At 30.5% G+C, this 14433-nt stretch overlaps 1 protein-coding gene across 1 annotated transcript; it reads right to left on the bottom strand.

Moving 5' to 3' along the window:
• Window positions 1–5702: 5702 nt before the first annotated feature.
• LOC110604058 (probable phospholipid-transporting ATPase 5) lies at window positions 5703–12045 on the bottom strand. Its single transcript, XM_021742120.2, has 11 exons — window positions 11384–12045; window positions 9286–10721; window positions 9057–9167; window positions 8615–8891; window positions 8354–8442; window positions 8185–8269; window positions 7841–8050; window positions 7414–7539; window positions 6977–7075; window positions 6717–6908; window positions 5703–6528 (listed from the first exon to the last, which is right to left on the bottom strand). Exons 1-11 carry the CDS (start codon window positions 11879–11881, stop codon window positions 5884–5886), a joined length of 3768 nt encoding a protein of 1255 aa, XP_021597812.1. The 5' UTR covers window positions 11882–12045; the 3' UTR covers window positions 5703–5883.
• Window positions 12046–14433: the final 2388 nt, after the last annotated feature.

Here is a 14433-nt window from a genome sequence, read left to right on the forward strand (position 1 = left end):
AGGAGTGAGTATAACCTTCTGTCCTTTATAAGTAAAGGAGTACTTGTTATTGAACCCATCATGTTGCACTTTTCTATCATATTGCCACGGCCTACCCAACAACATATGGCTTGCCTGCATAGGTACCACATCACACAATATCTCATCCTTGTACCTACCAATAGAAAATGGTATAAGCACTTGGCGTGTAACCCTAACCTCACCACAATCATTCAACCATTGCAATCTGTATGGCTTAGGGTGTTTAATAGAAGCCAAACCCAATTTCTCCACTATATACACACTAGCCACATTTGTGCAACTACCCCCATCAATAATGAGAGTACACACTTTTTCGTTAACCAAACACCTAGTATGAAATATGTTTTCTCGTTGTTCTAGGCTTTCTTCCTTAACCTGGATATTCAAAGCACGCCTAGCAACAAGCATCTCACCACGTTCAGCAAGCAACACATTATCAACAAACACATCCGAATCATCACAGTCATTATGAGCATCAATCAATTCAATCATATTAGCATATATCTCATCATCACTATGATCAGAATCAGACACTACACCCCCATCAGCAGTTGCTATCATAACTCTTTTATTAGGACATTGAGATGCAATATGTCCTTTCCCCAAACATTTAAAACATTTTATCTCTCTATTAGGGTTAGAAGAGTTAGAAGTACCTGACTGTTCCTTGTTATTCCCTTGAGAAGGTCCTTTGTTAGTGGGGACCGAATCTTTGCCCCCTTGGATTGGGCTTTTGTAATCTTTCTTTTCTCCACTTCTATAGCCTGGAAATCCACCACCACTATTTGAGGACTTGTATGTGAGTTTAAGATTATTTCTGCCCTTGTGTCGCCTTTCTATTTTTATTGCTTTATCTACCATATCCTCCATGGTATTGTATTGGTACATGTCAAGTTCTTCAGCAATGTAGTGGTTAAGACCACCTAGAAATCTGGACATCAACATTTGCTCATCCTCCTCAATATGAGCCCTAGCCATCATCATCTCCATCTCCTTGTGGTATTCTTCCACACTTTTTCCTCCTTGCACCAGTCTTGCCAACCTGTTGTACAAATCCCTATAATAGTGCGAAGGAATAAATCTTTGGCACATCAACTCTTTCAAGTAGTCCCATGGTGGAACTGCCCTTAAGCCCTTATTCCTCCTAGTGGATTTCAATTGATCCCACCAGAAAGAGGCATAACCCGTGAACTCAACGGCGGCGATATGAGACTTCTTCTCCTCAGTATAGTTATGACACTCAAATATTTGCTCAGTTTTTCTCTCCCATTCAATGTATTCTTCAGCATTGTTATTCCCTTTAAATTCAGGAACTTTCATCTTTATGGAGCTCAAGTCACCATCAATTATGTGGGTTTGGTATGTTTCAGTGTCATCATCATTTCTGCCAAGTCTAGCATCTCCACCTCTATTCCACCCTACGCCAGTTCTATTACCTCCATGAACTTCTCCTCTCTCCCTTCCTTGTCCGACAATATCTTCTGTATCATCAGCTTCACCTCGAACTTGAGGTTCTCGGACTTGTGGTCTATCGGGGTTAAGAATTCGATGGGCCATTCTTGTAGAAGTGGAAGCCTGTGAGACTTTCAAACTCTCCATACTTACGGTCATCCTCTCAAGAGCCCTACTGAGCCTTTGTAGCTCACCACTGACTGATTTCTTAAAGATCTCATAATCGTTACCCATGTCCGATTCACTTTCACCAGTACTATCCACCACATTCTTGTCTTTACTCATCCTACCTTAAATCAACAAAGAACAAAGAGAACTAGCAAATATTGTGTTAGAAAGGAAAGCACTCAAGTGTCTGCACACTTACCACTCTTTTGCTGATTCTTCAATTGCACTTCAGAAACTAAGGTCAACCAACCAGCCACAAGGTGCGTTTAATGAAACAAAGAAGAAAACCTAAAGAAAGAAGGAAGCGCGCAAAAACTAGAAAGAAGACACTGACAATTTGGAAAGTAACACACAAACTAGATTTTGTGCTACTTGAAAAATATCACCTAGAGTATAGACACAAGCAAACAATACTCCAGCAATGTGAAGGAAATAAAGCAAGCTTAAACCAAAAACGAAACTTTGAATTCAAATAAAAACAAATCTGGACAAAAGTTTGAATTTAATTCGCTTCAACGCAAATTAAATACGGATCTATTTAAATTTACCCAAAAAGGCAAGTATCAAAACCCTACAAATAGACTAAAAAAAAAAAATCTCACTAAGTGCAGCATCATGGACGAAAATGGGCATTAAAGGATGGATTTGACACCAAATCGATTTAGATGCAGTTGCCTTAAATGTGCACCTTAAGAATTAGGCAAATTTCTTTTGTCTCCTAATCTGGATTCAACCCAATTCAAAATTCAAAATTGATTTCCATAAACTACAGCAATCAATTGAGATATGTAAGGAAATATGGATGAAAAGGAAGCATATCACAATTTCGGCCAGATCAAGGTAAATAAGGCAAAGGTGATTTTTTTTTTTTCGTTTTTTTTTTTTTTTTTGGATTTCGAATTTTCTTCCAAAAGAGATTATGTGACAATTTATCAAGAAGATGCAGCCATGAATACAAAAGCTTTCACCGAAATCAATAACGAAGAAAAGAAAACTCAAAAAAAATAACTCTAGATCTTGAGATAAATAAGAATTTACCTCACTTTGGCTCTGATACCAACTGACGCGGAACCCTATGGCACAAGCCTCAAACCCACACGCACAAGTAGACATGGAATCCAAAGATCTGATAAACCCACCTCCTATGGCACCCAAACTTAGAGAAGCTGAAACACCAATGATCGAAGGATTTAGATGAGAATCCGACAAACGCCACAACGAATAGTTGATAAGTTAGCCAAGATTCCTGGTGCAATTGATGAAAGCAAATCCTCACTCTCACTCAAAGCAATACACGCCAAAGGCATGAAAGAAATTCTGAAAAGTTTGATTAAAAGCTGCCTCTTACAATTGTTTCTTATCCTTATATAGTAAGGAGAAAAACAAATAAAACCCTAAAACACTCTTCTTGGGTCTGACTTAAACACCTAAGGCCCAAGCCCAATCACACACTAAAATAACGCATAAGTATTAAAACATAAGCCCAAAACATGGCCCAACACTCTCAAACTGAAAAGATAAAATATGGCCAGAATACAAGCCCAAACAAAGCTAAAATAAAACAAGTGTTAAATCATAAAAATATAGCAAGCCCATTGTAACAAAGCTCAATGCTGAATAAATTAGACAGCACTATCTCCATTACACACCTTAAGCAAGGTGAGTAGCTTAGGTGTGTCTTCAAGCTTCACGAGACATTTGCCAAAGGCAAGCTCAGTCAATTCTTGTGTTACTTGTTCTTGAATGTGTAAGTTCATAGCTGCTTCAAGCTTCTTAGCTTTGCTCCTTGTCACTGGTCCACTAGGGAGCACCAATGGATCATTGCTTTCTTGATTCTCATGTGATTGGGTTTGCTGGTTCGTATCACTAACTTAATTATAAACTAATAAAATATACTATAACAATAAATAATATGTGATATTTTTTTAATATTAAAATAAAAAAATTATATAAACTTAAAAATTTAAATTTTAGCAATTTCAACCTCATGTAAAATATTTTCAATTAGCGTACATAAAAAAAAATTTAAGAATTTTATTTTTAAAATTTTTATATTTTTATCACCTTAAATATCTCTATATAATTTTTATTTAATATACATTCATATAAATTTAAAACACTAATTTATTCAATTTTATTTCCATTTTTATCTCTATAAATTAATTTATCAAGTAAAATATATAATATTATTTTAAAAAATATTTTTACAGTACCAACTTAATTATAAACAATTAAAATATACGAGAACAATTAATAATATGTGATATTTTTTTAATATTGTAACAAAAAATTATATCAACCTAAAAATCTAAATTTTGGCAATTTAATTTAAACTTAATATTTTCAATCAACATATGTAAAGAAAATTTAACATTTTATTTTTAAAATATTTTTTATAACATTAAATATCTCTATCTAATTTTTTTATTTATATAAATTTAAAGTACTTATTTATTAAATATTTTTATCCACTTCAATTTCTATAAATTAATTTATCAAGTAAAATATATAATATTTTTTTAAAAATATTTTTATAATATCAACCTAATTATGACTATTATATTATACAACAACAATTAAAAATATGTGATATTATGTGATATTTTTCTAATATTGTAATAAAAAAATTATATAAACTTATAAACCTAAATTTAAAGTACTTATTTATTAATATTTTTTACTTACTTCGTCCCTATAAATAATTTTATCTAACCACAATATACAATAATTTAAAAAAAAAATTTTTACCATATCAACCTAATTATAAACCATTAAAATGTATAGTAACAATTTATAATATGTGAATTTTTCTAATAGTGCAATAAAAAAATTATATAAACTTAATAATCTAAATTTTAACAATATAAATCCTACTTAAAATATTTTCAATTAAAATATATGATAATATGTGATATTTTTCTAATATTACAATAAAAAATCATATAAACTTAAAAACCTAAATTTTAGTAATTTTTACCTCGATTTAAAATATTTTCAATCAACATATATAAAAAAAATTTCAGAATTTTACTTTTAAAATTTTTTTATATTTTATATCCCTTTTGATTACATATCTCTATATAATTTTTTATTTAATATATATTCATATAATTTTAAAACATTAATTTATTAAATTTATTTTTTTATTTTTATCTCTATAAATTAATTTATCAGCAAAATATACAATATTTTTTAAAGAATATTTTACCAACTTAATTATAAACAATTAAAATATATGAGAACAATTAATAGTGTGTGATTCAAATTTTATAGCTAATTAATTTGTATATTTTTATTAAAAATTAAATAAGTTTTAACATAATAAAATATTATTTTAATAATTTAATATTTTAATTAACATAAAAATAAAAAAACATAAAATAATAAATAATTTTTAAATTATAAAAAATAATATTTATTATATAAAAATAATATTTTATTATTAAAAAATAATACATCTCCCTCTTATAATTTTTATCTTCTTTAACTTTTGTACGTATATTAAAAAAACAATTATTTTTATTAATTTTCTAATTATATTCATCTTAATGACATTGAATTCTATAAAATATTAAGAGATATTTTGAATATTAATTTAGAAAAATAAAAAAAAAATTTTAAAAATAAAATAAAATCAAATAGAATTATTATAATCAATTTATATATTACTATAATATAAAAAATAAAATGAATAATAATTTTGAGATAATTAAAAAAATATGTATAAAAATTATGGACGAAAAGAATATTATATTAGATGAGAATTTAGCTTATAAAATTTATAATACGAATGGCTGATGAATTATTTAGATAATGAGTAAAAGTATATTTATCCTCAAAATTTTTATTTACACAGTAATGTTGAATTTTTTGTTTTTTCATACATGATAAGCAAAAAGCTGGAAAGGAAAAGATGGGAATTAAAATAAAGGATTAGAAATAGAAGCAAACTAGACGTCTTTTTCTTATATAATTTATAGATAAGAGGGTGATATCATTTTAAACAGTAAGAAAAGCATATGTCATATCTATTTGGTTTAATCTTTAAATACAGTTGTAACTAATAACTGAACATACTTATTTCTTATAATTGATATTATGAACAGAAATAATATCATTTACCAAAGCAATCGAATTCCAAAGAATAAAAAACCCAAATCATTCAGTACTTTGAACAAAACCCCACAACAATGAATTAGTTACCGAAGATATGAAAATTAGGTTGTTGGTGAGGAGATCTCTCTATATTGACGTTTTCTTTTTGTTCAACTCTTGTTCAAATGAAAAGAGTTTGGCTTCAACTCTTGCAGAAAACCCAATTTGAGTAATCTTGTGAGAGTTTCTTTGTTCCCTTCGCCACATCTGATTCTCTGTGACATCTTTCTTACAATGCTTCATTTCTTGGATCACATGATCGTCCATCGGATGGAACCAACGTTGAATAACAATGTGTATGAAGTAGGGCAGAAGTGAAACAACTACTACAAGCAATGTGATCATCCAGTATATTGGTGCTGATCCTATAGATTCAGTGATGACTAGAAATCCACTACCAGAGTAGGCAGGAGGGAGTGCACCGTATACGAGCAAGAAAATGTACCACAAAACAATGCTTCCCCAGATGAAAAGATGTTGAATCCAAGTGAAGTGAGTGAGAATGAGAGCAATTTGACAGTTGACTGTCCATATTATACAAGTGTACGTAATAGCACCAAAATGAGTGATGTCTGCAACATATCCTTTTTCCATGAATGCACAAGGGGAAAGTATGTACATAGTTGCTAGGAATATGACCATAGATGCCACCGTGGCATTCGAGATCCAACCCACGATTCGGCTCCAAGAGAAATATATGTTTTCTTGCCCTTGCCTGTAAAGGGCTGGAAACTGTTTCATCCAACAAAAAAAATGCAGATGCATTAGTACAACTATAAAGTTTGTGAGTTTTCCTTTTATCAATTATTTTCAAGTCATATCGAGTAACAACTAGAATTCGAACTTGAAACTTCATTGAGCAAAGCTTATTGTGATATTCTAAAGTTGTGTTTGTGTATTGTATTCTGAATCAGGGTTACCTGGAGGCAAATATCCGATGGAACATCTTGCTCAAATACCCCTAGTGATATAACTGGCAAGGATGTTAAGAGAACATTGAACATCACCAAATACCAAGAATCATATAATACTTCACCAGAGAAACATGTATACAGTTCGTTGTAAAATAGAGTGAGGCCAAGTACAATGTTCTTGTAGACAAAGTAGAGAACCTGCACAAGGGTAGAAAATTGTCATATCTAAAACAAATTGTGCAAGTCATGAGATACAAGAAACTCACCATCTTGGAGATTCTCTTGTAACACCAATGCCCATGAACTATAAGTAATCTCTCTAAAAATCGGAATTGAGGCATTGATATGTCGCTTGCCATGACTGCCTGCAGGAAAGAATGCCACAAAAGCTTTTAAATGTCAAAAGTCCATCATCAGTCGTCTACGCAGTAAAATTAGTCTGGTCCTAATGTTGTATTTGCAGGGTCAAGCACCTAATTTGGTGCTAATCAGTCATTCTTTTTTCTCTTTCTCATTGAAGCAATAAGCTGCAGAAATTTAACGCAATGGCGATACAGGTTTTCCAGGCCAACTTACAGAACAAATAGCTCAAATCTGGAAAGAAATTAAAAGAGAAAAATTTCCAGACATTTAAAAAGGAAGATGAAGGCAAATTCTAAGCATTTGAAATGTCAATTTAATGGCTACAAGTTTCTAAACTTACTTGCATGCCTTCCTGGCCACTGATTCCAACTCCAATGTCAGCTTCTTGAATCATTCCAACATCATTGGCTCCATCTCCAATTGCCAAGATTGTACACCTAGTATACTCCTTTACGGACCGAGTAATCTGGAAGTTCCATGTCTATGTGAGTAATTCACACCAAAAAATACATAGAAATTCTTATTGACAACAAAAAAAAAAGGAGAGGGGGGGGGGGGGGGGGAATGCAGTTCCAACCAAGGTCAATGGAAGAAGAGTATTAGATAGCTGTAAATTATAGTCACCAGTAGAGTTGCTTGTTACTGGGTTTTATAAATTTCACTTTAGTTATAATTGAACTTGAAGTTGTAAAGCATTCATTAGATACTTCCTAATTAAACTGTCATTTTCTGATAATGCCACTTTTAGAAACAATATAACAACATACCAAAGCTTTCTGTTTTGGAGAAACTCTGCAGCATATTACAGAAGCACAATTAGCAGCCAACTGTAAGAACTTGTACTTAATATCACTTTGCAGAGCAATTTCAAGAGCTCTTCCATCAACAATCAAAGCAAAGGGTGAACTCTTATCATTGTTTGTGCACATCACATGATATGAACTTTCAATCTGCTGTAAAATTTCTTCTTTCATAGCCTGAAAACTAGGAACAAGAAATGCATTAGTAATTACTACCAAAGGACAGCTACAATCTCCAACTCTTTCTTTACTTGAGTAACTATAAAAGAACTCCAGCTTTCAGAGAGCAGCGCTCTTGGAAGTTAATGCACCTTCATTTTGTTGTTAGAGTCAGCTTCCTTGCTCAAACATATATGGAACTGTTTCATATCTTGTTGAAGTAAGCTGCAAGCAAATCTGCAAAATTTGGGGGTAAAAAATGGAAATTTTTAACTGTAATTCTGGGATTACAGAAATTAAAGAAATAATCATAAGCCTCACCCAATATTTATAGCTGTTTCTTTCTTATCACCTGTGAGCAGCCATATTTTTAGCCCTGCTTGAGCAAGTTTATCTATGCACTCTGGAACCTGTTGCAAAGTGAAGAAAGATATATAAGCTATTCCCATACTCTACAATGTGTTTATATGTTCTACTTTATAGGAAATAGCACCCTGGTTTGTATTTGAGTTCATAATCACATAACTCTAAACTTAAAAATGCAAGCATTTACACACAAATACAGATAGAAAGATAGCTAACCCCTTCTTGTAGCTTGTCCTCAACAGCAGCAACTCCCAATAAAATTAAATCTTTTTCAATCATTTCAGATGCTTTCTCAAGTAATTCCTCTCTTTCAGCACCTATTGTAGTCTTCGCCTTTGTAAATAATGAGTTCCATTGTTCATAATCAGCCTGATCAAGTCTTCGATATGCGAAAGCTAGAGTCCGTAAACCATCTTCTGCATAACTTGATAGATGTGAAGTTGTAGCTTGTTGGTATGCCTTACCATTATCTGCAAGCCTATCAAAGATGATGCTGGAGACAAAATTCAATAGAAAAATGAGATACCAATCAATGATCTCTTTAGATTAGATACTTAAATAAAAGGACATATAACTAAAGTGTCACAGTTGGGATTGATGTAATATTCAATGCACAAGCAGAACTCAACCAATGGAAGTTGGTGATCTAGTGACATACCTATCAGCTCCTTTGCAAAGAAGAAATATTTTACCATCTTCATCGCTCACAACTACCGACATTCTCTTGCGAGAACTACTGAACTCCAACAAATGCAACAACTTGTATTCCCTGAAAATAACCTTCATAGTAAGATCGGAATGTGGGTAATAAAATTTTGACAGGGTGAGGAGTGGAATACAGGAGAAGGTTAGAAGAAGCAGCAAATGGACATGCATGGAAGATTTACCTCTTCACCTTTTTTCCAGAGGAAGGGTCCAACTCCTTAAGAACTATTATGGCTTGTGTCCTCTGGAAAAATTGGAACCCAAATTCTTGAGAAGCAATCAGAAAGGCTACTTCTTCTGGTGACTCTGCCTCATACTTAAGCTTATCAGTTTCATCAGCTTCAACCGGAATTCCAGTGTGACATAGAGCCATTACTCTGAAGAACATTGTTACATCAAACAGATCAGATCTGTAAATCCATTGATCGTTCATCAACCTGTCATCCCTGAAGTTGAAACCTTTCACAACTGTTTCTTTCCCCACATTAGAAGTTCTTGAGTTTCCTGGATTCAAATAATCCAGACCTTCATGACCATCTAAAACAGCCTTTTGGATGCTAATATAATCTAAAGAGTAAAACATTTCATTAGAATTTTCAATACTAAATCGATTTGCATGAACCTCACTATTCATCCGTTTCGAAGCAGCAAGATCAACTTCATTCAAATCACCCCCATATGAAATTCCTGCAATTGAACATTTCCGAAACTCCATCTGGTTACATGTCAAAGTTCCAGTTTTATCTGATAGAATAATCTCTACTTGACCAAGTTCTTCATTTAAGTTTGAAGTTCTAGCTTCAACTGACTTACAGGTCACTTGATCATACATTTCAATGTCCTTGTTAATGAACATAGCTTGTAGAACTTTGACAACTTCAATGGAGACATAGAGGGAAATGGGGATCAAGTAGCCATACAAAATAAAGGCCCTTATGAACTGTTGGAAACCTGATATTACAGGATTTAATGGATTAAAGAGTGGATCATCATGATCTTGCAAACGGAGATACCACCACTGAACCATGTCAGATTTCATAAGCAGTATAGATCCAGTGGAAGTGATAAGTGAAATTACCAGAAGTGCAGAGAAAAGAAGGTAGATGACTTTATCCATCTTCCTCTCAATCTTGCTTCTTTTAGATGGTGACTTAGTTGAATTTCTTACTACTTTGGTATCATTTCCACTGAAGATCACAACCCCATAAACATAGTCTGTGTTACGAAGTTTCGAATCTCTTAAAAGAACCTGAGAAGGGCACAAGGGATGCATTTGATCCTGAAACTCTAAGTTCCCAACAAAGGTATAAAGGCTTGGATTAGGATCCTCACATCTAACAGTGGCTTCAAAATTAATAAAATTTTCATCCGCATTCAACCCAAGAGTGGCTTCCAAGCTTCTCTTTATTTTAAGATTTGTTTCTCCATCAAGATTCATTGTCTCCACATAACAAACTCCATCCTCATAGCTTGAAGATAGCAAAAGAAGATCACTTGGAAAATATTCATTCTTACTAACTTTAACGACATCTCCTACAGAAAGTTCTTTCCATAATTTATCCACAAATATGCCATTTCCTGCATGAGCTTTTACACTTGTGTTGTTTACATTCAAATCCTGCAGAGATTAACCATAGCATAATTTCAGCTATAAAATTATAGGATATTTTAATCTTTAGACCATTATCCAATTCCAAGCTACTCAATTTTAAGCCAAAATTCACAGTATCACACATAAGTCACGTGATCATGAATATTCAAAAGAACAGTGTCTTATCTTTTTTCTCAAAATCGAATTCTCTCCAAGTTTAAATAATTAATTCAAAATTAAATTATATGGATAAAACCTAGATTGAGGAAATTTTTTAATAATTTTTTTTTTTTTCCGAAAGGCCAAAATTATATGAACAACTTTTGACCTGAACCAAATTCAACGTAGAAATATCAAGGAAACCACTTACATTAAAAAGTTCATCCAAGAAATTCTGCCATGCCATCAGACACAAATTAAGCCTGTGCATTAATTAATTGGTACATATCTCCTTCTTTGAAACCAATAAATTTGTAATAATTCAATTCAATTAATTTCTTTTTTGTTATTTCTCTTTTAACTTTAAAAAAAATATATATTTCTAGAAGAAATAAAAATCATGCATAATTATAAGATTCTATTGAATTCCTTCCCCAGTAAATAATTTATTTACTTATTAGTGAAAGAAGTTAGTACTAATGGTAAAGTATAAATGGAAAGAAAGAAAAAGGAAGAAATGCTTGAATTACCTGCAAAAACCTATACCAATCCTCAACAGCTTCTTTAATCATGCTAATTCCCACCACAAGAACCAACGGAAGAATGAGAGTTTCGCGTTTAACAGGAGCTGAAGAAGTGAAAGATAATGCTGCAGCCAACAGAAAATAAAGATTGGCAACTCTGCGGAACTGCTCGAAAAGTGCTTTGGGCATAAAAGTCACAGCGTTGTACTTTGTTGTGGATATAGAGTTGTTTCCATAGTTGTATGGCTTCGTCTTGTGTAGTTGAGGTTCATTGCAGAAGACTGTCCGACAAAATCCTATCTGACCAATAAGATCCTTAGCAGGAATAGGCTCTGTCGTGCGAGGCTGAAAACAGGAAAATGAGTACAGTTTGCTCCATCTTATCTTCCCTTTCTTTCTAGATGACTTGTGCATTGAATTTAATGCTTCAGGTTTCTGGAAATGGTGGAAACTCTTTCCCCTTGAAAATAAAACAAAGACACAAACTTCAAGAACAACGCTCATCAATATCTAATGCCATGCACTTTATACTTGGATTTTTTTTTCTTCATGCCTTGTTTGTTTGTTCATTTTCTTAAACTATGCAACCATTATATTAATTATCTTTGTTGTGAGAGAGACTAGCAATGCTTGAATTTTGTAGTTTTGTTGGATCTTGCACTAATTGCTTGCAGGCCTTCCATTGGCCGACCTTATCTGTATTTAACAAATATCTCCTAGGAATATAAAAATCAGAGATTTCTATGCTCCATTGACATTTCACATCTTAGACACCACTTATTAACTTTTTTATAGAAAGCGAAACCTAGTAAAAAGTTTGTATTTCCAAAAAATAAAGAAAAATTATTCAGTAATAATAATAATATTTCCAAAAAATAGCAATTTGTACTTTCACATTAAGAATTTAGGCTCAATATTTTAAGTCGATGTTATTTGAGGGGAGTCATGATTAGTTTTAGAAATACTTTAAAATAAACACAGTCAAATATATTTCCTTATTCATAATTTTTATTATCTTAAAATTATTCTCTACTTCCTTTTTTATATATGTTTATTTATTTAATTATATAAATGTACTATTATTAACTCTATTTAATTTTATTTTATTTTTCAAAATAACTTCAAATTAATTATCAAAATGTTTTTTAGTATTTAATAAAATTTAATATTTTTAAATAAATAATTAAAAAATTATCTTTAGTGATATGAATAAAAAAATGAAACTCAGTGTTTGGGCTATTACTAGTTAATTTAATCCAGTTAACTCATCCCAAATTAGATTAATAAAAAATGACCTCTCATTAAACTTACATTTTTATTTAATAATCTGTGTAAAATAATAATTTAGGTTTTAAAAAATTTATTAATTCTATAAAATATGTAAATTTTATATTTAATAATTCTACAAATTGTCCAACGTGACACAAAAGCCAAACTCTTCAATTCAAATTCAATTATTTATTTAAATTCGTCTTAAAAGTTAAACATTTTGAATATCCAAAGCTTCCTTTATTGCCATTGCCGTCCTGAATGCGATTAATAATTTCAAGAAATATATTTGTCGACTAGGTCAATCTTAGAGTTTCTGTATATGTGCCTCGAGATTGGAAAATCCAGTACTTCATAAATTTTCTCTATCAAACCCAAGGAAGCCATTTTTCATATTGTACAGCTTCAGATCTAATAGTTTACCAACCATTTGTGTATCTCCGCAATGCAAAACGACAAAGAAGAAACGACAATGGTTTGGAATCATAAACCACTACTATTGAAAGAATCTCTGGATAGACAAGTGTTGGAGATGCAACCTTATTAGATTTATGTAGACGTGGCCGGCCGGTTACGTTTCGAAAACCACATTTCAATTTATTTTGTGAACTGAATTAAAATTAGCCTGATTTAAATTTGAGACAGTTTTAATTTTTTAATAATTTCGATTTAATTTTAATCTAATTTTAAAACGGGTTATGGTTTTCAATTTTTACGTTTTGATTTCAATTAAATTTAAATTATAAATAAATAATCTGATTTTAATTTTAAAAATAAAATAACTTATATAAAATATAAAGAAATAAATATAAATTTTAAACATTATTAAATATATATTTTATTAAACAAGTAAATTATATAAAATGTATCTGTTATAAAATAATATTACATATATTATAAAAAATAAAATAATATTACATTTAAATGTATATAATATTTTTTATAAGTTAAAAAATAAATTTAAATTTAATTATTTAATAATTTAATCATTAATTTCAAATAGCATAATTTTATAAAATAATTTATTTTAGAAATAAAAAATGACCTGAAAGGGAATCCGACCGTCATTTTCAGTCTTAATTTCAATTTTGATTTACAAAGGAAGCGACCACTAATCTAAGATTTTGATCCGATTTAAAAACCAAAATCAATTAATCAGTCCAATATTGAATTTAACAAGTCTGAATCCAATACATGATCTAGTTTTTCGCAGCTGTATTTAGATTTATGAGTGTTGTCTAAATAGTTTTAAGGAGTTTCAAATCAAAAAAAATCATATCAAATTGTACTGAAACTGAAAAAGAATTGATATTGTATAAACTGAATCGTACCGAACCGAATTTATTTAGTTATTTAATTTTGATTTTAACTTTTTATCAAGAACTATACAAGAATCAAATCAGAACTAGAATCGACACCGCACCAAATTAATATCGTACCGAAAAACCAATATTATATGTATATGTTTTAAAAATAATTTTAATGATATTATGGTAATATTATATAATTTCAGTAATATATTTTATATCTTATATATTTTTAATATAATTTTATAATTTATATTATTAAAATTATAGTATCATGAATTCAAATATTAATTTTATAGATGGTTAAATAGTGTATAATAAAAAAATTATAAATAAGTAAAGATATAAATAAAATAATTATTTAAAAGTTATTTCAAACTTAATAAAAAATTAGTTTTTTATGTGTGTATATATTATTATTTAATTATTTTTTAAATTAAATTATTCATATAATTTAAGTATGACTTTTTTTTATTAACT

Source organism: Manihot esculenta, chromosome 16 (assembly GCF_001659605.2).
Source record: "Manihot esculenta cultivar AM560-2 chromosome 16, M.esculenta_v8, whole genome shotgun sequence".
Lineage (NCBI taxonomy): Eukaryota > Viridiplantae > Streptophyta > Magnoliopsida > Malpighiales > Euphorbiaceae > Manihot > Manihot esculenta.